The sequence below is a fragment of the Pithys albifrons genome, chromosome 2 (assembly GCF_047495875.1).
Source record: "Pithys albifrons albifrons isolate INPA30051 chromosome 2, PitAlb_v1, whole genome shotgun sequence".
Taxonomy (NCBI): Eukaryota; Metazoa; Chordata; class Aves; order Passeriformes; family Thamnophilidae; genus Pithys; species Pithys albifrons.
In genome coordinates, this window is record NC_092459.1 from 66,721,015 (window position 1) to 66,743,821 (window position 22,807).

The 22,807-nt window shown below is 40.7% G+C and overlaps 1 protein-coding gene across 9 annotated transcripts in view; it reads right to left on the reverse strand.

Annotated features, from left to right (window-relative positions):
• Positions 1 to 20,144, reverse strand: part of STXBP5 (syntaxin binding protein 5) — a 105,888-nt gene extending 85,744 nt beyond the window's left edge. For 7 of the 9 annotated variants that reach the window (XM_071549370.1, XM_071549367.1, XM_071549364.1 and 4 more), the window contains exons 1-3: positions 20,035 to 20,144; positions 19,139 to 19,521; positions 17,264 to 17,361 (exon numbers count right to left, since the gene is read on the reverse strand). In XM_071549370.1, the coding sequence (XP_071405471.1) occupies positions 17,264 to 17,361; positions 19,139 to 19,291 (251 nt within the window). In that variant the 5' untranslated portion in view covers positions 19,292 to 19,521; positions 20,035 to 20,144. Of the gene's footprint in view, positions 1 to 17,263; positions 17,362 to 19,138; positions 19,522 to 19,733; positions 19,831 to 19,860; positions 19,999 to 20,034 lie in introns of those variants that run through there. The other 2 variants (XM_071549363.1, XM_071549362.1) reach the window with 2 other exon arrangements.
• Between the last annotated feature and the right edge of the window lie 2,663 nt (positions 20,145 to 22,807).

Sequence of the window (22,807 nt, forward strand, 5' to 3'; positions counted from 1 at the left end):
TATGACAATCTGTTCCCAGACTCAAGAGTAGTCACAAGCTGTAAGATCTTCTAAATATGCAAAGTCATGTTCACAGGCAGTACTGCTGCTATTGCTTTTAAAATATTTCCACTAGCAATGTCTAAATCCAATAATTCAAACAAAATGCAATAAATGGGTCTTAGGAGAAAGTTTGCCTTGTCTGCTCAAAGGCAAAAGTAGAGATATCTTAAATATGCTCCACTTAAAATGACACTATTTTTTTTAAATTAGCCTCAGGCATAAGTGAGCAATCAATAACTGTGCTTGCTACTGTAACTGTAATTGCTACTGTAAGTATTTTGTAACACAGTCTTTCTAAGACCAGTGTTTCTCCTTTTATTTTAAGCCTCCTCAGGTTCCACAACAGCATGATGTTTAGTTTTGCATAATACCAAAGGACTTAGAAACTTACAATTACACCACTATCAAAGTAGTAGTGACAATTTTATAGGTTTGCTCAAAATTACCACCACAAATAAAAAAAACTAAGGTACAATTCAAACAATTCAGTAGATGGCACTCTTCCACCAAAATCAAAAGAGGAAACTATATCCTCACATAAACAAGGGGTACCAAGGAGCTAGAATTCTCATTTTAAATATGGAAAACCAATGTCCACTCCTTAGAGTTTCTTACTTTTTTTTGGTGCCTTTCATAGAACATGGAAAAATACAGGCCAAAACATTAAAAGAAATTACTTTTTGTCAAAATACCTGTAATATTACTTAGCTATTTTGACCAGACATTTGTGCTATTACATATAGCTCCACTTCACACCACAAAAATAGCTGCATTATCAGTATTCCAAGGAGCGGTATTTTTATGGCTTGTGTTTACCAGAAATTCAACTTGATGCAGACTGTTAAAAGGTTGACTTTGTCCCTAGAAGTTGCTTATGCAACCTTAAATTACATCTCCTCAAATCCATGATGGTAAATCCTTTTTAAAAGTTAATGCACTAGCTCAACATCAGTTGTAAATATTTTGCATCATTTAACTCAAATTTTATCTTAAAGGTAAAAAAGATAAGTGATCATTAGCAAAACCTATATTGCTAGATTAAAAAACTGGCATTAAAACCTGGAGTTTTTCAATATTATTAAGATGTAAAGCATAGTCCTAAAAATAACACTACCCATTCCATCTTAACTCTTCTTTTAAAAGTTGTTGCAGGTGCCAACTTAGATACTGTAGTTTGCTCTTTCTCAGTGTACTTCAGGACTTCAGATGGGTCCTTTCTTTGACCCCAAGAAATGGACCACTCAACAGTGCTAAAGAGTTCCCATGAGAATATAAACACAGAGCTCCTGTTTTGTACAAGCTGTGGATGTCAGAAACAAAGTGTTTTTACTAGCACTGGGAAGGGAGTAATTCAAACAATGTTATGAGATTTCCAAGTACCCACAGCCCAGTTTAATACCACAAGAAGATGGAAAACATCATCAATAGAAAAGCACATTCCAAGTTAGGTGTCCTATACATCCTTCCCGCAGTTTTTCCTAGTAGGCACTTCCCTAGGAGGGAAGGTATTACGTCGCAAGTCTAGCTTCAGTGATTTTGGAGAATCTGATCGTCTCTTATTCTGTATACTCCCAGTTCCTGTCAGATTCCAAGTGATTTCTGATAGTTCAGGCAGTGCTCATCTACCCTGCTATTACAAGAATGTTTGGTTTACTTGTTTGCCATCTGCTAGTAAGCTGACTCTGGAGAGCTATTTCAGTCAACTTTGATGGAAGGGAAGAAGTCTTGTAGATAATACTTTGCTGTAAATTTTATGAAAATAGGAAGCTGAGAAGAGGGGAGAAACCCAAATTAGGCCCATATCCCATCCAAAGCATTACCTCAACATGCTAAAAGAGAGGCTCTATGAAATGGTGTAATTACAGGAAGCATTTCAAAAGTTACAATACATAATACTACAAGATTGAATCATATGATAGCAGGTTTCACAATGTCCGTCTTTCCTCTACATAAAAGTATCCAAATTAATGAATATATTACAACTCAGTTCCCACAGCTGAAACTGTTCCAGTTCCATGGGAAGGGGAAACCTCCATTCTCTTCATATGATGGCTTGAAGGAAGTGCCATACACAGCAAATTGTTGCTTCAAGCCCCTCAAAGATGCAGAGCTATACCTGTTTATGCTGCTCAGCACTTTTAACTCTCTTCCACAATCCTGAAGCTTAACAGAAATATCTAGCAATAATTCTGCTTGAATAAGACAGTCTTATGAAAAAATACAAGCACTGAAATTTAATAGTTTGACCTCTGTTTTATTAGGAGCAAGGAAAGGGCTTGGGGGCGGTAAAGAAATCCGAGCATTTGTGCATGCTTACTGCATAGTCAAGGAAAGGTTGCAGAAACAGCAGGGGTTTTCCTTTACATATACCATTTCCATCTCCTTCCCTACCACCCTGCTTCTCAAATGCCAAGAGAAGACATTCATCACTGTTCCTCTTACTTTTTTCAAAACGGTAAAAAGAAGGCGAGGTAAAGAGCAAGTTTGCACAAAGATATGCTTGAAGAAAAATACAGCTAGATTCCTCAGAAAATGATCTTCAAAATGACTGTTAAAGTACAAAACTAAGCAAGTTTGAACTTTTTTTTAAAGCAATTTGGTTCCCACTGGAATCCTCAGGATTTGAGTGATACTCTCAGCCACATGGTGTGACTCTTGGGGACAGTCCTGTGCAGAACCACTTCAAGAAAGTGAAATGGCTGCTACTTAGTTAAAAGATAAGAATATTAAAAAACATACCCATCCTGCATATTCCAAAAAAATAACCTCTGTCACCACCACCAGTCACAGTACTACACCTACAAAGAAAACGAAAAAAAAAAAAAGACAAACAAAGAAAAGGTCCAGAGCTTTGCTGTTGAATAGATGGGGTTTCTCACCTTCTCTAGAGAAGTTTCCAGCTGTGGAAAAGAGCACTTCAGAAATGCCATAACATGAAAATATCCAGGGGCTCAGACAAAAGTCTGGAACAGACTTCATCCAACCTCAGCAGAGTTTCTAAGCAGCAAATCCAGATCATTAAAATTAAAGCGGCATTGTCGCCTCATCGGTTCAGACCTGCTTCGAGCCAGGAGTACCTGCATTTAGACAGTGCAATTCACTGCTTAAAATGTTTTGATTAAAAATATTTGCTTTAATGTTTTGAGTGTCAGACAGCTTTTCCTACTCAGCAATAGAGAAAATGAAATTAGTTTTGGAAGTTCCCTTCTGTAACGTCTTCCATCAAAAGTACAAGAGGAAAATAGAGATGTAATGGTCAGACAAGTCACTAGAAGCTGCAACCTGTGAAATTTTATATATGCTCTGCATGGTGAGGAGTAAAAACACGTGAGGCTGAGATATAAGCTGGAATAGTAAGCATTTAAGTAGATATCTGTCAAACAAAAATCAACTGTAATGTTCATCTTAAGTATTTATTAGGGACAACAAAAACCCCACAACCATGAGGGAAAACTTATTTCCAAGATTTTGCTAGAAAAGTTTGAAGAGAGCAATACCACCTTTACAAAGTACCATTCAAAGTTTATTTCTTCTTTCAAATGTTAGCACAGATGAATGGCAATCTTAAACAGGAACAAATAATCCTATTGTGTATTTGGAGTGGTCAACAGCTGTGAATTAAAAAAACAAAAAAACCCCTAAAAAACAAAAACACCAACCAAAAACCAATACAAACTGAAGAAAAGCATTAGACTTCCTGAGGGTAAAGAATTCCACCTGAACTAAATTCAGGTCACTTGTGTATTTTTCCTTACAAAAAAGGGAACATTTGCTGGCCAAGTGCATGGAGATTCACTTTAGTTCTTTGAACACTACAAGCCTGGAAGTGTTTTGTCTGTGTAGTATCCCAACTTCTTTTGCAACAAAGGACTCTAAAACCTCCCAGCTGATACACTAAGGACTGCAACCTGAAGTCTGATTATTGCTCAGTCTTTCTTATTAATTCCCAGGTTCCCAACTTCAGCCTCCAGGTACAGCTAAAAGAACCAGGTTGTTGAAACAAGAATCATCTACAATTTTCCACACACATTCAGCTTGTTTGACTCTTCAAACTTTGTGAGTCTGCAGAGAACTGATGGCCTTCAAACCCACTATGAGGCAACAAAACCAGAGTCAGGACAAAAACACTTCAACAGAATCAGGTCTTACCCTCCTCACAAACTGCATACGTGCACAAACTTGATCCTCTTCACGCAAAGAAGAAAGAGGAAAGAGCTAAATTGTTCACCCCAGATCACCAGAGATCCACGAGAGATATTCTTGGAAACTATTCACGGACAAAGGCTACTAGAAGCAGCACTGTACTCTAAAGCACACCTGAAAGACTGTAAAGTAGTACTTTTAAAGAATTATTTTCTGAGAAAAAGAAACAGCCACAGACACTGAGAACTGTATATGTTTAAAACACAGGAAATTCCAAAAGACAAGCAGAAATTATTTCTATTAACCAGTAATTTCTAGTAAGTCAAAACAGCAACTATAAAAGAAACAGTATCTTCATAAAATCTCCTCAAATAAAAGGCAAAAGAGGAACATAACAAGTAACATACCAAATAATAGCTGTGACCAGCCCTGAGCTACTAAGATTAGACTACTAAATATTTTTAAAAGTTCTTGTTAGGAGCTGAAAATTGTATATTTATAGTGGTTCAGTATTACTCATACAGAATGCTCTTACACTGATCATCTTTAAAGATTCTCCATTAGAACACCAAGACAACACTAGCAACCCTGAGTATAATCTCATCAGAAGTGAACTCCCCCCAAATTAAGTGCCACTGTATAATTTACAGTTACTGTCTTTACTATAGCAAACAACAAATGGTAGAGAATCATCTGTGTTCTGAAACTTTTGGGGTGGTAGAACAAACAATGTGGACAAAGTTTTCAAACTGTGCTTTAAAATATTTTACCTGTATTGCAACCAAAATCTACTAAATTTGACGATAAATATAATTGCAGAAATATTTTTCAAGAACACCCTCTTTGAGCGTTTTTCCAGCGAGATTATACTCCTAAAAATGCCTATTTAAACACTGTAGATTGCACCAGCAAGCATTACTAGCATATTCTTTGTCAAATTGGTTACAATTACTCTAGTAGCACACTGTGACATCTGAAGAATGGTACAGAGCAGCATTTCTCCTTTAAAACTTACTCAAGGCCGTTGCTTTCTGAACTTGCCCACCACTCTGTTCTAATTGCAACAGTAACCTCCGTTGCAGACAAGAAAAACTGAAGGAAGAAAACATTATGAGATCACAGTGTGATTACCACACTTCAGTTTGCTCAACAGCTTCCTTGATGTTAAACTCACGACTACACCACTTCACCAGTCTTGGCATTTTATGTTTTACCATACCAGAAATATATTTTCATCAACTGTTCCAAGCATCTCAAATTTTGCTTAAGGAGCAAAGAAGTTTCCTTGCTAACAAGCCAGAAAAGCCAAGAAATTTTTAAGCTGTGTCTATAAAAATGATTACAATGTGAATTAGTGAGTTGAAATTAAGAAGTCTATGCAACCACATCATTGAACAACTTCATAGTTAAGGAATTCTTTCCTCTGACAGAAGTCTGTCAGACTAGGAGAAAAGGAGTCACCATATTCATTCAAGTCAGAGATCCATGCTACATAGCACTACCTCCTGCAACAGCAATTAACATTAATATTCAAATATTTTAACATTCAAATATTGATCACTTAGTTCTCCAATTACAGTCATGCATCAGCCTTGATGTCTACTTACTTGCAGATCTGTACAAGTTAAGTTTCTCTCTGCACAAGCTGTATTTGCAAACTGCTCTAACAGGGGCCCTCATGGCCTTTGACACTAATACTACACAGAATGTGCTACAGATAGTTTTCCTGCCTTAAAAGAGAAGTTCAAGTTATCTGTTATCCATAGAAAATTACAGGAGGTAAAATATGCTGAAAAAATGCCATAAAAAATGAGTGTGGAAATGACAGAATACACTGGTACTTACACAAAATGACTATCAAGGGCTGGAACTACTTCCGGTTATGATATGCTAAAATATAAAACTGCAGTTTCTAAATACTTTGTAATCAAACTTCAATGTAGCACCATCTGACATGTTGGTTCTCTCATTGGGAATTGCAAGCAGAAGAACATTTTAATCCAGAATGCATTTATTTGATCTGGAAATTACTGTCAGAATATTCATACATATATAATTTTTAAACTGCCAGAGTTCAAAAGTAGTTTTTCTCCTTTGCTACTCCAGTAAGAAAAGAAACAATATTATAAACGTTTGCTACTGCTGCCTCTCCTGTAAAACACTTATAAATCTCAATCTGTCCTTTTTTTTTACTAACTCTTTGGCTATTAACATAACTGGGACTATATTCACAATAACTCCATGGGCTACGTCTGTAAGAAAACAAGTACCGCCACATCCTGGGCAGACACATAAATTGTGGGTAATTGAAAAAAAATGGACCTGTGTCTTTATTTAGGATTTTTTTAAACTAAAAGAGAGAGAAATACAAAATAAGTTTAAGAAAATGGTAGTATCCTTTGTGAGTGGCTGCTGCTTGAATAGTATTTCCTTTGACCAACAGCCCTTTTGAAAACATGGGGATTTTACTAACAAGACCATACTTTTAAGCGGTTGGCTACCTCATCTCTTTTCCCAGGTTAGCAGCTCACCAGGATTTCTTTCTAAAATGTTACCCATCTAATTATTTTAAAGAATGAGGGGATATTCACAGTGCCAGCAAGCTTATTGTTTGTTTTGTTGTCAGGGTCTTTTTGTGAGTTTCCTTTTTATCTGACATTTAAGTGTGGCTGTGAAGCTAATTTTACTGCATCAGTTTACTATGCAGGTTTGAAATACATATAAAAGGGAATGCCAGGCAAGTTATCACTCTGCAGTCCATTCTGCATATTAATAAGCATGACTAAAGCTTAGTAACTGTACTTCTAATATCAACACTACAAAGTTCAGTTAAGAATGTTTTTCAACTGTGAAGATGAACATCTGCTCTGCTTAACAAGGTAGTATGACTGGAAAGAGCATATGCTAAAAAAGACAGGCATGCTAATCCCATCAATTTAACATTAAGTGATCACAAAAAATTAGCATTCTATCTTTTTCCCTAATGAGCAAGTAGAAAAATGCAAATAACTCTTGTCCATCTGCTACTGCTGACTAGGAATCAGTGTTATTAGGTGGGAAAGAGAGAGGGTCTTTAGTAGAAACTGTTATCAAAGACATTGGACACCAGCTGGATTACCTCTTTAGTTGGCTATTCTTGACGTGTTATATTTATCATCTTAATGTGAAACAAAAATCTAATAACATTAATTAAACACACACAGACTACAACCCTGGCAGCAGCTGCAAGAGGCTACGCAATGAAATCCCCTGCTTGAAATCGCACAAATCACACAGAAGCACAAAGGTCTTGCTTCCTTTGGATCTGCATCTTCTTTCTAGTTCCTTGGCTTACAAAGTTCTAAAGTTAAACTCCTGTGAAGAGTTTCACAAGAATATAGAAGCAGGAGAAGACAATTAATTCTTGGACAATCCATGGGAGATACCTTATAAAAAAGTGAGCTTAATTTATAGCTTTCATGGTGGAGAACCTAACCTCCACTCTGCACCAGCATTGCTTGTAAGAGCACAGTGTGGTTGGAGTGGGACACGCTAAAACTAATTGTGAACAAGGAAGCAATGGCCACTGCCATTATATTGTCTCAATCCTAGAAGAAAATTAAGCTTCAGGTTTCCCAAAGAAAAACACTGTTTTGTTACTACCTTATTAAGGTGTTTATGAGACAAAAGCCCATGACGTTCAGTGAAATGTCTAAATAAAGTAGCCTCTACTTATTTCTATTGAGATATAAACTTCTCTCTGTACAACAGTGATCAAGCAATGGATTTTGCAAACTGCAACACTTCTAACTGGCCTTTTTCAAGTAATAGAAGATCAGCATCATTGTTATTACAGAAACTTTTGGTTTCACATCTTAACAAAGCCATCTGGATACAATCCCAAGTAACGGGCTCTAGGGAGCCCTGCTTTAGCTATCAACAAGTTGTACAGGTCTCACACACAAAAGCAGTTTTAGAATCTCTTACCAAGAAAAGATTTTACGTGTAAGACAAAATGGTTCTCATTTGTGTCAAAAAATCTAAAAGCAAACATCAATGTGTCAGAACAAACTAAATGATAGACACAGAAACAGTAATCCCATGAAAGCATTGTGAAAAACAAGAGGAATCAGGATACAGCATGAGTTCCTAGAGGCTGATAGAACTGCTACATAGTTTAAAAATTCACTAAATATGGAATTACACCACTCTACCACTTCTCACTACCGAAATACTTCAGTTTAAGCTGTTTCCAAGACCTTCATTATTTTAAACTGTGTCTAAATTCAGTGATACAAATATCACTGACAGATTTAAATTATGTCATTAGACTTTCACCTGTATTTGCACTGGAAGTCAACAGCAGTAGCAATTTAGTGCTCACTTTGATAAACATGTAAGGTGCACAATTATCGAGTGCCTGCGATAGAAGTGTTGACATGAGAAAGGTCACTAAGGTATCGCCAGTTGAATACTAAGAGGCTACGCTTGACTAGCATTCAAGTACCAACTACAATACCACAATTGAAACTTATGGTTCAGCAAAACAAGGTAACTTCAAAAGCTGCTGTCAGACAGCATACTGGCAGTGAGGTAGCAATGCACTTTTGTATGCAGTTTTGCACCACAAGTAACACAAAACTTATTCTTCAGGCTGGCAAACAAATAAATCACTACATGTCAAAGAATTAGATCTCTGGAAAAGTAGAGTCTTGCCTACTCAACAGGATGTACTTTTCAGGATTAAAAACCTGCATTTTTCAAAAAAATTATCATTTTGATCGTATCCTCCAAGATAAGTCATATTGAGAGTGGCAAAAAAAAAAGACATAAGAGATTAAAGATAAAGACTTACCACAGTATTAACTCTCTCAAAACTACTAAGTACTCCATTTTTTTTTTCAAAATGTGAAACCATTACCAGTTAGTTAAGATCAAGGACAAAGTTCCCAAAATCCATATCCTGCAGTTTTATTTAACTTCACATTGAATGTAGTAATTTACAAGTTTTATTCTGTTTTTCACTGAGCTTCTACACAAATAAGTCTACAAAAAACACAAATGTGCTATGGAAACTCTGATAAGTAATGTGTGTTTTTACAGTCCCGTTAAACTAAGAAACAAAAGGCAGTTCTAGAAAAGCAATAGGAAATAAAAATAACAACTGAGAGTGCTTCAAGTCACCTCAAAGTTATTGTGTAAGAATGCTTATCTTAGCCTTGTGATAACTTGGTACAACCGAGAATCCTGGACACTTAGAAGTCTAATGAAGTTACAAAATTTCTGTCAAAGTTTTGTTAGGAAGGGTTTGCAACCTTGATGCGTGCTTTCAAATTTTCTTTAACACATCTCAAATGTTAAGCTGTTTTATTTTTCCAGGCATGACTTCAGTAAAACTGTTCATGTCATCTCCTGCAGCAATAATGCTACTTCAGTTCTAAAAGGCCTTCCACAGTGATCAAGATAGAACGAATCCAGTAAGATGTCAAACTAAGAACCTAGTGAGTTGAGCACTGAAAACCGAAGCAGGGTTCCAGTCATCCAATTTTCTGTTACATTTTACCCTAACATCATCAGATCACACTATCCATATGACCTCAGTGTTTCACCAATAGCTAGGATGTACAAGGAAAACAGACCATGCTAGTGCTACAGTAACCTGCAGCCTTGAAAACTTTGCATGCTTTCCAAAGACTTCCTTCCCTGGGCTCACCATGACCCAGGAAGTTTGAAGCTGGAAGGCTTTACCATTAAGCTTCTGCTCTGTCAGTAAAATACTTAGAGGGAAGTGTTCATTGTGAAGTTCATTTTTGAAAATTACAGTATGAGTTTCAATACAGTAATACTTCAGATATTTTTGAACAAAAGCCATTACTACTAAAAGCTGCTTTAGTAGAATTAAAGTATAGGCAATAATGCTACAGGTATAGACTTCCCCACAGCCACAGTTGCCAAATGGCCTTATCCCTTGGGTCACAATGCCTTCAGAGACACCCCTCCTTCAGCATGGCCTTACCCACAGTCCCTGCTTTAACACGGCATTACCCATGGCTGCAGTCCTTCCAGGGGAATACCTGCTCTGTTGTTGGCTTATCCAGGGTCACACACTTTGAGGTGTTCCAGCACGATGTCACAGCACAGCCACTGATGCTTCAAGATCTACCTACTGCAGCACAGACTTATCCTTGGGCCTCAATCCCTTCAGAGGTATTCCTGCTTCTGCACTGACCTAACCACAGCTATAGACACTCTGGCATGGGTTTATTCAAAGACACTTCAAGACTGATCTGCTCCCACATGGACTCATCCACAGGTCACAGTCCCTCTGAGTTCACACCAGTGTTGCAGCCACTCCAGTCCAGCAGCACAGACACAGCAGCGAGTCCCTGGCCATCTGCCAGCCCAAGCACATCACCACTGCTGTTATCAAAATGTTTCCAGGCACAGCACAGTAAGGTGATAAGCAGCGTAGCAAGCAGAGAAAACAAAAACCAGCCACTAACGAGCACTAGACTCTAATATACAGTCAGGCAAGCAAGGCTCATGACAAGCACCTGCCAATTAATAGCTAATCAGCAATTACAGCTGTAAATTCAATCTAGCGAATTCCAGTCAAACCTGTCATTATCTCAAACCCTCTGAGCTGCACACTGGGTGTCCTAAAGGACTGCTGTGGTTTAACCCCAGACAATAACTAGGCCCTACACAGCCACTTGCTCACTCTCCCTGGTGAGACGGGGGACAAAATTGGAAAAGAGAGAAAACTCATAGTTTGAGATAAAGACAGTTTAATAAACAAAGCAAAAGCCATGCACACAATCAAGACAAAACCAGAAAATCATTCACTGCTTCCCATGGGCAGGCAAGAGCCACCTCCAGGAAAGCAGGGCTCCATCATGCATAGCAGTGACTTGGGAAGACAAATGCCATCCTTTCCTCTTTTTTCTCCCAGCTTTCTATGCTGAGCATGACACTATATGGTATAGAGTTTCCCTTGGGTCAGCTGTCCTGGGGTGTGTTCCCTCCCAACTCCTTGAGCACCCCCAGCTTGCTCACTGGTGGGGTGGAGTGAGAGACAGAAAAGCCCTTGACTCTGTGGAAGCCCTGCTCAGCAGTAACGAAAACATCACTGTACTCTCACGGCTGTTTACAGCACAAATCCAAAACACAGCCCCATACCAGCTGCTGTGAAGACAACTCTATTCCATCAAGAACTCAAAACCATCACACCAAGTCTCCGAACAAGTAAACCCACAGATTTAAAAAGTTTACCATCCTATTTATTTTGAAGAATTCAGCCCAAGCTTCCTCTGTGTAGGATTAAGTAGTATTTCCATACACTTTTAAGATATCCATGTCTCATCATGCCATTTTGTCCTTATTTCATTTCAGAATACCCAAAGGTAACTATTTTCTTCATTTTGAGAATGGGAATTTTTCATTGAAAGAAAGATATGAGAGTGCTGATGATGACCACATGAATTGCAAGAAATGCAGTAATGTTAAAAAAAAAACCCAAACCAGAAATGTGACAAGATTAGCATATGCTTTAGGCTAAGTAGCTTTCTTGTTTGTGAATTGAGTGGCAAGGTAGCCAATAAATATTTCTTTATTAACGAATAATCAGAGTCTCTCCAGCATGACACTACTGTAATATTTTTATTAGCTTTACCAAAGTAGTCTTCCCAAAACAGAAGCACTTGTTCAAAGTCCAAAACACTACTGACAAAGGCTGAGACCATTTTCTTCAGTGTACAAATGCTGAAAGACCCTGACAATCCCCAAAAGAGTAGTTCAGTTCAACTTTGCCATATGCACAGAAGAGAGAGAATTACAGAATTATTTAGGTCAGAAAGGATCAACAAGTTCATCTGGTTCAGTGTCCCAACTGAAGCTGTGCCAACTTCAGTTTGAAAAAGTGAAATTTTTGCTTTGCATACTGTAAACTATTCCAGCCACTGTCCTACTGCCAGTGTAGAGCAGCTACAGACAAAGAGCAGGTGTAGAACTACTTCAATAAAAAAATACCCACAAAGCAAAAAACCCAATACACAATATCTGAAGTTTATGCCTCCATAAGAAGGAAAAAAACCAGCCAGACTGCCTTGCATAGTCTGAATGATCCAAAGGTAAAGGATATTTAATGGATATAATCACAAGTTTGAAATAAGATTTTGTTGGATCTTCAGAGAATTTGCTGAAATGCTTGAATTTTTTAGTATACGTCTACACCAAAGCTATCCAGATGCTGCAACATAAACACTTCATTGGAAACTGACTGCATGAACAACATAGCCAGGCTTTTGAGTTATTTTCATTTTTAAAAAAAGTAAGTTGTGAGTTCTCACAAAGGCCAGAGAATGGAAATCAAAGAAATCAAGCTTCATCCATCTCAAATACATAAAAATGTCAGTGTTTTTCTTACATAAAACTCATCTTTTAGTGCTGAAAAGACTGTGGGGAAATTAGCAGATACTGACATTCAGAACAACTGGAATCTTCAGATATTTAATGATAGAATGATGACCAATCTAATTTTTGTTCCTCCTGTGAACTTGGTTTGTAAGAGGAAAAAACAAAAGCCAAACTTAAATTAAATAACCTAATCTGCTTGGGAATAAAGAGTCTGAGGCACAATTTGGTCTATGTAGAATGTACAACACTTATTCCCTTTGTTCTCCAGAACTTTGAGGGGCAATGGTCTTCCTTTCTATCAAGAGACAGGCTGTGCTTCAAGCTGCAAATGTTTATTTTTAACATGAAGAAACAATAAAGACATTTTATTCATGTGGCAGACAATCACAATACATCTCATGTGATATATTGTCCTAGTTTTGCTATTGAGAAATTAAAACACATTGAAAGTAAGAAACTTGTTTAAGATGGAGCAGTTTAAACTGCAGAGCTGGATAAATCCTTCATTTTTTCTGCTTTAGCTTCAAATTTTATTCTATGTTATAAAAGTGAGCAAAAAAGCTCAGCTGACCATTAAATTACTAATTGTACAGGGCCCTGGACTTAAAGTTCTGAGGAAACATCATCCTAAAGACAAAAATAGTCCTGAAAAAAGTCCATTTCATCTTTCTTAAGCCTCTTTAGCGTTTAAACACCACCCTGCTCAAATCACATTAGACTTCTAGAGGGACTGTTAAGTAGGGAAAGCAATGGGCAGCACAGAAGCAGGGCTATTACCTATGACAGTGAATACTGTCAGGATGTCACAGGGTGAAGTCTAATCAATTACACCACGTTAATCCATGAGTAGATATACTAAGCTAAATCATTAGAAGGCTTTGTATCTGCTGAGAAAACAAAGCACAGCCAATTATGCACACAGAAAAGAAGCAAAGCATAGATGAACTTTCAACTACTTTATATCTCACATGTTGCAGCAGCAGATCAAACAGCAAAAGCCACACTGGTAAAAGCACCTACATCCCTTCAAGTATGGGGGATGCCAAAGATATTGGCCTGCAAAGACAAATAAGTCCGGCAGCAGCTTACACTGCCCATAGCAGTTTGAAATCAATAGTGAGCACAACTGCTCCCTGTGGAGATCACATCCACAAAAACCCAGCACTGTGCAGAAGAGGGAGAGCCTGAGACAGAATTGCCACACTAGAGCCAAGACACCAGCCAAGACTCAAACACCTCAAGCAGGTGGAAAAAGTGTCCTCTAATTAGCATCACAAACTCAGAGGAACAACTGGATCAGCATGTCTAGGTGAGGGCAACTGTCTGTGAAAAACCATTTGAGATTTTATGTCACTCAGCACTGTGCTTCTGCCCTTGTGCCCACCTCATCACTCAATTTTCCACGTGTTAGAGAAAACAGAACCAAACAACTATTTACAACAGATCCTGAAATCAGGGAGATGGTCACATCAGCTGGCTGTCCAAGGTTTGCATTCTGCTAAGCTACTCACTTTGCAGCTTTTCCTCATACACAGTATTAAAAGGAATAATCCCAAACTAACTTTGATGACTCATAAGGTTTAAGTTTTACACTAAAAGCAGTCTCTTCCTAGTATTTTTATGAGTTCTCTCTGTCTTAAAACTGCTGCTTATGTGCATGGAATTAAAAAGTCACACCTCTGGCACACTAAGTCACCAACTACACAACATTCCCAACTGATTTTAACCCATCGAGCCTAGAAGTAAAAAATATTAATGGAGTACTTAAGTCCAATTACTGAAACATGACAACTACAGTTTAGGTACTTCCATTTTTACAACTACTTTGTGGATTCAGGGAATGATGTTATTTAGTATATTTATACCTTAGAGATAAAGACAGACAAAGTCAATGAACTGATAGTATATTTGTATCTGCAGATTTTGGTTTTTCAGATAAAGCTTTAGTTCTACTTTTATACATCACTGTAACAGTACTAGAGACAACCTATAGTATTTGTGTATTAGAATTCCCTCCGTTCTTCCAGTACTGGATACAGAGTCCTCATAAAGAATGAGACAAGAGTGTGATTAAGAAAATACCACTCACACCACCTGTTCTGATCAATACTGATTCTGAATTGAAAATACCCAAATTGAAGACTGACCAAACGCAGAGAACTTCTGTAAAGAGGTTACCTGATAAATACTCAAAGTCAAATTAGGACTGTAACATGAATTTCCTCACATATTAAGGAAACCTCAAACAGGCTTTCATGCCTTGATTTAGGAATATTTTTTCTTTAATATCCTTTCTAAAAAAATACTTATTTCCCAGTTTCTCAGATCACTTATTTGTAATAGAAAAGAAGTGAAAGCTTGAAAAGATGCACCTAATACTTGAAGACAGACGGAAAATACTCAAGAAAAACTACCAGCTCCCATTTGCTGGTAGGCAATGAAGGAAGCATTATAATTTCTTTACTTCTATACTTGTTCATCATGAACACAGAACAAAATGAGGACTGACTTTTATTCCACTTTTAGGATTTATTTCTCAATGAATATCACTTTACTGACACTCGGTCTTTCTAGTCCATACCTCATTTCAATTAAAAACACTCTTGCAGCTTTAAAGAGTGTCTCCCACTTTAATGACCCTTGCACATAATTTATTATTCATAAAAACCTTAGCAGACAAAGCATTCTGAGAGTCAACAAGCACTTTTTGGTTCTGTTTTTATCTCTGAGCAATAGAATGAAATAAACACTTCTTACAAGCTTCACTCTTTCCCAATGAGTGCTTTTCAAACTGGTTTCATTAGGCAGAAAGCAAGGGGCTGGTTTTATATTGGGAATACATATGGGGAACCTGAGTCCATTCTTTCTGCCTGCACTCCTCCATCACAAAAAGGACGTAATCACATGAGATGCAACTTTTGCAGTGTTTTCTGGTTACAGCTTAGGTTCAGGGCTTTTAAGCTCTTGATTCTTTCAAGTGCCTCTCAGGACTTTGATACATGTATATTGTATCAAAGTCCTGAGAAGCATATTCATCATCAAGTCAGGGGAGCACTAACCTTGCAGCCTCTGCATGAAACCTTTCCCCTATCTTTAGAAAATACATTTTCTGTCATTTTCTCACAGTAACTTTCTTCCCCAACGATTTTTGCAATACCTCTCTTCATTATTTAGAAAGTAATTCACTCTCCAAGAATTCATAGGTGTGTGTAATCATGTAAGAGTGTCCATAAACAGGTTTTGTTGAGTCATCATTATCCAAACTGCAACATCATGTTGCCCAAAATTACAGGCAAGTAAGCTCTAGACAGGTGCATTTTGATCTCTCCTTTTCCTCCAATCCAAATCCTTACTTTTAGGTCTTTTTTTGCTTTTTAACTTGCTCTACCAATATGAGACTAATGAACAACAGCATCCACACACACTGTTCTCTTCATTTACATCCACTTTATGATCTTTCCATAACAACAATTTATGGAGTTAAGGGTAATTTCAAATACAGCATTAAAAACACTGCATTGTCATCCCTGTTCATCATGCTTTGAATTAAGAAATCTTGGGAGTTTGTAACAGAAATCTAGGGTTTCAGTTCTAGTTTTTCAACTTTTAAAAGTCAGCCCTCTTAAGACAATTAACTTTACAGACAGTAGTGATATTCCAGAAAGAAACAAAAAAAGGTGTTCTTGTAGACTAATATGAACAGCAAAGGAAAATATTAGATTTACACATAGTTTAAAGAAGATTATGTCAATTTTTCTAGCAAGATGGCCTAAGTGTTCCCTATAATGTTTTAAGTTCAGTCAATTTCAGGACAACAAAGAATTCAAATCATTATCTGACACTGATAAGCAAAGGTTTGGACAATAGCAGTGTGGATTGAATAATCTGCAGGACATCATCTTTTAAAAATAAAAGTTAAAACACATATGCTGTTACATGGCTTGGATAGTACCATATGGCTGTGGTACCATATGGCTATGAACATATGGGTAGTTTACTTTTTAGTGAACAAAAAGAAACAAGGCTACTGGTACTTTATTCCACAAACTCATTCTGCTCATCTCAGTCACTTGAAAACTATTAGCAAGATACAATCCTGTACCCTTTACAGTCCTCACTTGAAATCAACATTTGGCAACTCAGAATTAGTAGCAAGTAACTACCGCATTACAAAGTTTGTCTTAGGAACAAAACCCAACAAAAGCCCATCACCGCAACAAAAAAAAAAAAAACAAACAAAAAAACCAAAACCAAACTAAACCAACCAAACCAAAAACCCCCCACAAATCCCCAACACCAAACCCCTTAGCAAGCAGCACAGAATGTTTCAATCCCAAAGGATCGAGCAGAACAACAAAACAGATCTCAGCCCACGTCTCTCTAGATTTGCAGTCAGCTGCTATATATAAACTGTCAGCACACTAGTAACCCTCTACAAAATGTATGTATTAACCTGAGATAATGGGGACTGAGTAGCTATGCCTCACATCATTAACACAACTTGAACTGACAAAAACCAACCATTAACAGCCAAGCCACCCACCAAAAGAAAACAGACCTTGCTTTTTTTCTCTCCCCTCCTGCATACCTGGTTCCCACCAGACTTCAGAATGGTTCCAGTAGCTGAATCAAAACATAACTTGCATAAGGTGCACTAACTCCGCTTCAGAATACAAAAGGATACAGCCTTAGTGCTCCAGTCTGAGTCCCGATGGCCAGTATTTTCTGAACCGGATCAAATGCCAAGGCTGAAGGTTGATAGGGGAAACCATGGCGTACAGTCTAACAAGTCACAGCATCGCGGTAACGATGGGTCAAGCAGGATACAAAAATAAACAGAATCAATACTGCATATTAGAGAACAGGACTCAGTGTTAATCACAATTTTAAAAGGAACTACAAGGCTTTTTAATAACGTATTGAAAAATCAGCTGTCTTACATGAACCAATTATAAAAGACTTTTTCAGTCATAATTACTCATTCATCCTTGAGCATCATGTGACAGTCAGACTTACTAAAACTTAATTTGAATCCTACATTTCTTCTGTACAAAGACTGTATCAACTCAGCATTTTACTTTCTACTTCATTCCTTGAGTAATTTTATTTTTAGCTCTAACAAAGATACTAAACTATTAAAATCTGAGATTTTCCTAGCAAGTTTGGAAACAAAGCCAGACAAATACACAGACTTGTCATCAGAACTATTACAAATCACTAGACTTGCATTCTGAGAATCACGTCAATTTCAATCCAACACGTGACAGTGCAACCTCTCTCGGCACATTAAGGGAAAAAAAGGTAACAACCTGAGCTTGACAGAACAAATCTCTCGCTCCCTCTCTGCTTTTCCCCAAAGAGAACAGACAGCCCGAGATATAACAAAACCAAAAAATACCCCACCTCAACAACAGGATTCTTTCTTAACGTGAAGCTATTGGCACATTTAACTTTTTGGTTAGCCAAGACTAATTTGCTAATTGACCAAGCAATAGCTTCATTACACTGCTCAGGCTGCAATTGACCAGAACTGAGAACATAATAAAAGTGTCACCTACTCTTATTTCTCCTATACACACACACAGCATAAGCCAAACAAATGATAGCCTTTCCACTTCCAACCCTTAAGTTCAAAGCAGAGGTATTTGAGAACCTCATAAATACACAGTAAACTTTTGATATACTGCTTTTACTTCATTGAAGTTGCAGGCATACCCAACAACTCTCTGTATCTCACAGGCGAATAAAGTCTAACTCGTAACAGCTCTGCTCTTTTCCATATCTTTTATGACCGGCTTGTGTAAGCTGCAGAAATTCCTGCAATACTAAAAAAAACAAGCAGAAGAATCCATAAACAAACTCATCCATGTCAAGCTAGGCCATGGGTGCATTGCAAAGATAAAAACGGGCATTGATATTCAAATCAGCTTTTATTCCTCTTGGTGCAGCTGGTGGTTAATTCGCTGCATCATTTTCTGAAGTGTGCAGACACAAACTGCAGTTATTGTATCACACACAAGCAAATAAATAAACAGGAACTTTGTCTCGAGCAGATATGCAATAGCAGCAACTTGGCAACACACTGCAGTGAAACCATTACAAACGTTGACAGCCTTTTTCAGGCAAAAAGGAACAGGACAAATGAATTTCCAAATAATGTAGAGCGACACATCCCCTGTCCTTCGGGCCCATTAGCAGAGACTTCTACTCAAATGCCGCGATAATCAGATCTGCACTAGACCTAGGTATCACTGCTATCCCTATCCATCCAACTCCTCCTACGAAGGCTTCGTGAACAGGGTCAGTATTACTCGCACGAAAAAGCCTAGAAGACGACAAACTCTGAGACTTTCCAAGAAAGATGACTACAGAAATCCAGCAAGACCTGTACAGCTACACCACCCGCTTTCTTCCCTTCTTCGCCCCCGAAATGTTCAAATCCAACAAGTAAACAGTCTCGGCGAGGACCGTACAGAGGAGCAAAGCCCGCAGCGCCCATCGCGGTAGCGCGCCCCCTTCCCCGGCCGCCAGCCGGCTCGAGGCTGCAGCACTCATTCACCTTGCAGAGCTGGAAGTGCTCGGACTGGAGCGTCTCCTGGATTTCCGTCTCCCGGTTCCCCGCCTGCTGCTGCTGCGCGGCGGACGACGCCGAGGCGACGGCGGACACCGCCGTCAGGCCGTCCAGCACCTTCCTGATGTTAAATTTCCTCATGGTCTTCGGCGGCGGCGCTCCCGCTCCCCCGGCCTCGCCGCCGCCGCGCTGTCACCGCCGCGCCGCCCACTCCGCAGGCAGCAGACGAGCCCCCGCCGGGGAGGGCGGTGCAGGGGCGGCCCGCGGTCGGCAGCGCCGCGCTCCTCCTCGTCCGCGGGGAGGGCGGCGAGGCGTCAGTCCGGCAGCGTAGGGGCGCTTCTCATCGGGGCCCGCAGGCTCGGCGACGGAGACTGGAGCCAAGCAAACAGGAGCCGGTCAGCCCGCTGAGCGCCGCCACCGCCGGTCCCGACGCGCCGCCCCCGGCCGCCCCGCGCCCTGCCCGCCGGGGATCGCCCCGAGCCCGGCCGGCCCCGCCCTGGCCGCCCCTCCCGCGCCGGGGCCGTGTGGCTGCCCCGCCTCGCCCGCCCGCGGAGCCTCCGCGCCCCCCGCACAGCCGCCTCACATCGTGGCAGCCGCAGCCGCCGCTGTCACCCGCCTCTATGTGCATGTGTGTGTGCCGGTCCCTTCCCGCCGCCGCAGCCTCTCCCCCCGCGGTCGCATCCGCCCGCCCCGCGGCGCGGCTCAGGCACCCTCCGCCTCCGCCTCCTCAGAGCTGCGTGTGCCGCCAGCCAGTCACCAGCGGGACTTCTCCCGGCTGCTACCAGCGGCTGCCGCCGCCCGCCCCCACAACCATCCTCCTCCTCCTTCTCCTCCTCCTCCTCCGCGGAGGGCGCCTTCCCCGCCTCACGGTCGCTCCCCCTTGCCTGACAGCGCGAAGCGAGCGCCCCGGGGAGGAGCGGCGGCGGCGATACCACGGCGCCCTGCCCGGCGGCGGCGGGGCGGCAGCTCATGCGCGCTGCGAGCGCCAGCCCCGGATGTGGCGGTGTGCGATCCCTCCGCCCCGCCGCGCCGTGCGGGGGCCGGGGCGCCGTGCGGGGCGCGGGCGGGGCGGCGGCAGCCGAGGGGAGGCCGCCGGCCGGGCGGAGGCGGCGGCAGGTAACAGCTGGTGGCGGCCAGAGGTCTTGGGCTGCCGCGGGCAGCGCCGCCCCTGCCGCTGGCGCCGCGCTGGAGCCGCACGGCGGATGCCGCGAGGCCGGGCGGGCTCCGCCCTTGAAACCCGCGGGAGATATCCCAGCGGCGGGGCCAGGGCTGTGCCTCATGCCGGGCGGGTGTCAGCAGGGGCCGAGGCACCGCCGGCATCCCCCGTGGTGGTGCTGCCCTGTTTGGCGGCGGGGCAGCGGCGGCCGCCGGCGAGCGCGGAGCGGCGGCGGGTCTGGGGCCGAGGCGAGGCGAATTAGCGGAGAGGTATGAAGCCCCCCGCATCTCTCACCCCGACCGTCGTGCTACGATCCCGGCCTGAGAGCGCTCTCTGAGCGCCCCCCTACGCGGCCAACACCGCCCGGCGGAGGCACGGCTAGCCCTGGCGTCGCAAGGCGAGCGCTGGGACTACAAAGGCACTTCCATTCGTTCTTACGGCTGCGAAACCAACCTAAACAGGTGGCACAGAGTCAAACCTTTCTTTTTCCCATAACTGCTGTTGTACAGTATTCTGTATTCTGCTTTTATTTTTCTTTTAGTACTAGTTTGCAGTTTTCTATTATCTAGTCAGTGGTCATGTAATAAATACTACTCTCGTCTCAGTCGTTGTTAAGTTTGTGAAGATAATTATTTGTGACTCTTTATTGAACTTTCTTTTCAACTAAAATGAACTGAAAGATCAGTCATCACTTTTGGAGGGAAAACTTGGAGAGATGTGATTCAAGACATTGACTCACATCTCCTAGCTATGTCATGAATGCATGAGCGGTAAAATGCTCCACACACTCCAAAACGGTCCTTTCAGATGGTGTTTCCAGCTTGATAGACAGGTATGCTCTGTTAGCACAGTAACGTCCTAGTGCACAGAGGGATAAGTGTAACTGGAATGCAGTGAAATAGCTGTGATGCACCCATCATCATAATCAGAAGTAAAAACATCCTCAACCTCTTCCTAGACCTGTAAGCCCTTTTTAATTTACAGCATATTGCCAGCAGGTATATGATATATAAGCATTTGGAAAAAAACGAGACAGTTCACTTATTTTTGCTAAGTCAACTTGCAGAGCTGTTCTTTTGCATTACCAGGACTGTTGGACATCTCCTGAAATCATCTTGGTAAAATATGAAAGAATGCTTCCCAAGATGGCAAAAGACCTAGAAATTAAAGAAGCAGACTTAATTAAGTTTCAGTAAATATCTGATATCAAAATCAGCTGAGTTTTAAAAGATAATTGTGTGCAATTTCAGTATCTCTTTAATTATCTGTGACATATTTTAGGTAATGTATGTAAGCTACAGAAGTAATGTCTATTTTCCCATCTATTCACTCACACAATAACTGTGAAGAAAACTTGGAGAACTTGGTTGTGTTTGACTGAATGGTAAATGCAAATTGTTACAGGTAAAGATGTGTACATGTATAACTTTAAGGATATAAGTTACAGTCCACTGAAGTCCTCTTGTCAGTATGTGTTAGGCCAGGCCCTGCAAACACTCCAGGTTACAACTTTGAAGGCACAACTAGCCTCATTATTTATAGTAATACCTATCACAGCAACACCTCCCTCAAAACTGAGTGATGAATGAAAGGACTTGTAAAGCCCTCTTTTTATATACTGCAGTCTCCTTCCTTTTCTTAACCATCTAGGTACTTGGCCCATGAGGAGGAATTGGATTTGATTTTCTGTTTACATTAGCACCTAACAGGGGAAACACCATCCCCCATTGTTGCAACATTGTATCTATATTTGCAAACATTTAGGTAAATGATACAATATACACAAGATTCAGACTGCTGCAGCTCTCCACACTTTCTGGTTGATTCCATTCAAAAAGCAGTGCTTCCTGGGACGTCAGAGGTCTTCCTGTAAAAAAATTTAAAGTAATTTCCTCTAGAAAACCGGTGAAAAAAATCTCTGGATTAACTGGGACATCAGCGGGAACAGTAATAGACCTTTTAATTGTATAGTTCAGTGAACATACACATTATCTCTCAGGATTTAGCTGGGTATTTGAGACCTTCCTTGGGCCCTCCAGTTCTTACACAATAACCACATCCTGTTTACAAATGAGACCATTCTGCTTAACCTCCTTCAAGTTGCCCACTCAAACCTTCCAGACTCTGATATCTGAAATCTCTTCTCAATGTTTTATACCCCAGACCAAAGTCCAAGTGTTTTGAATAGCTGGACAAGAAGCAATCAGACCTAACTAGTTTGCAATATTTTTGTTTTCAACTATGAGAGAGTCTAGATGTGACAGAGCCAGTGTTAAATGTTCACCACTTAGGTCCCAGCAGTGACATGCAAATCCCTGCCAGCAAAAGAATCCACTTGGCTCTGGTCTTCTTTGCCTGCCCATTATTACTGATTCTGTTGGTTAACACTGCTAGAAAAGGAGAGAGAGGATCAACTGCTCATTTCTTGATCAGTATTCTACAGATACCACATGAATAGCCACTGCTCCTAATAGGTATTTGAGGCAATGGGGCATGAAGTG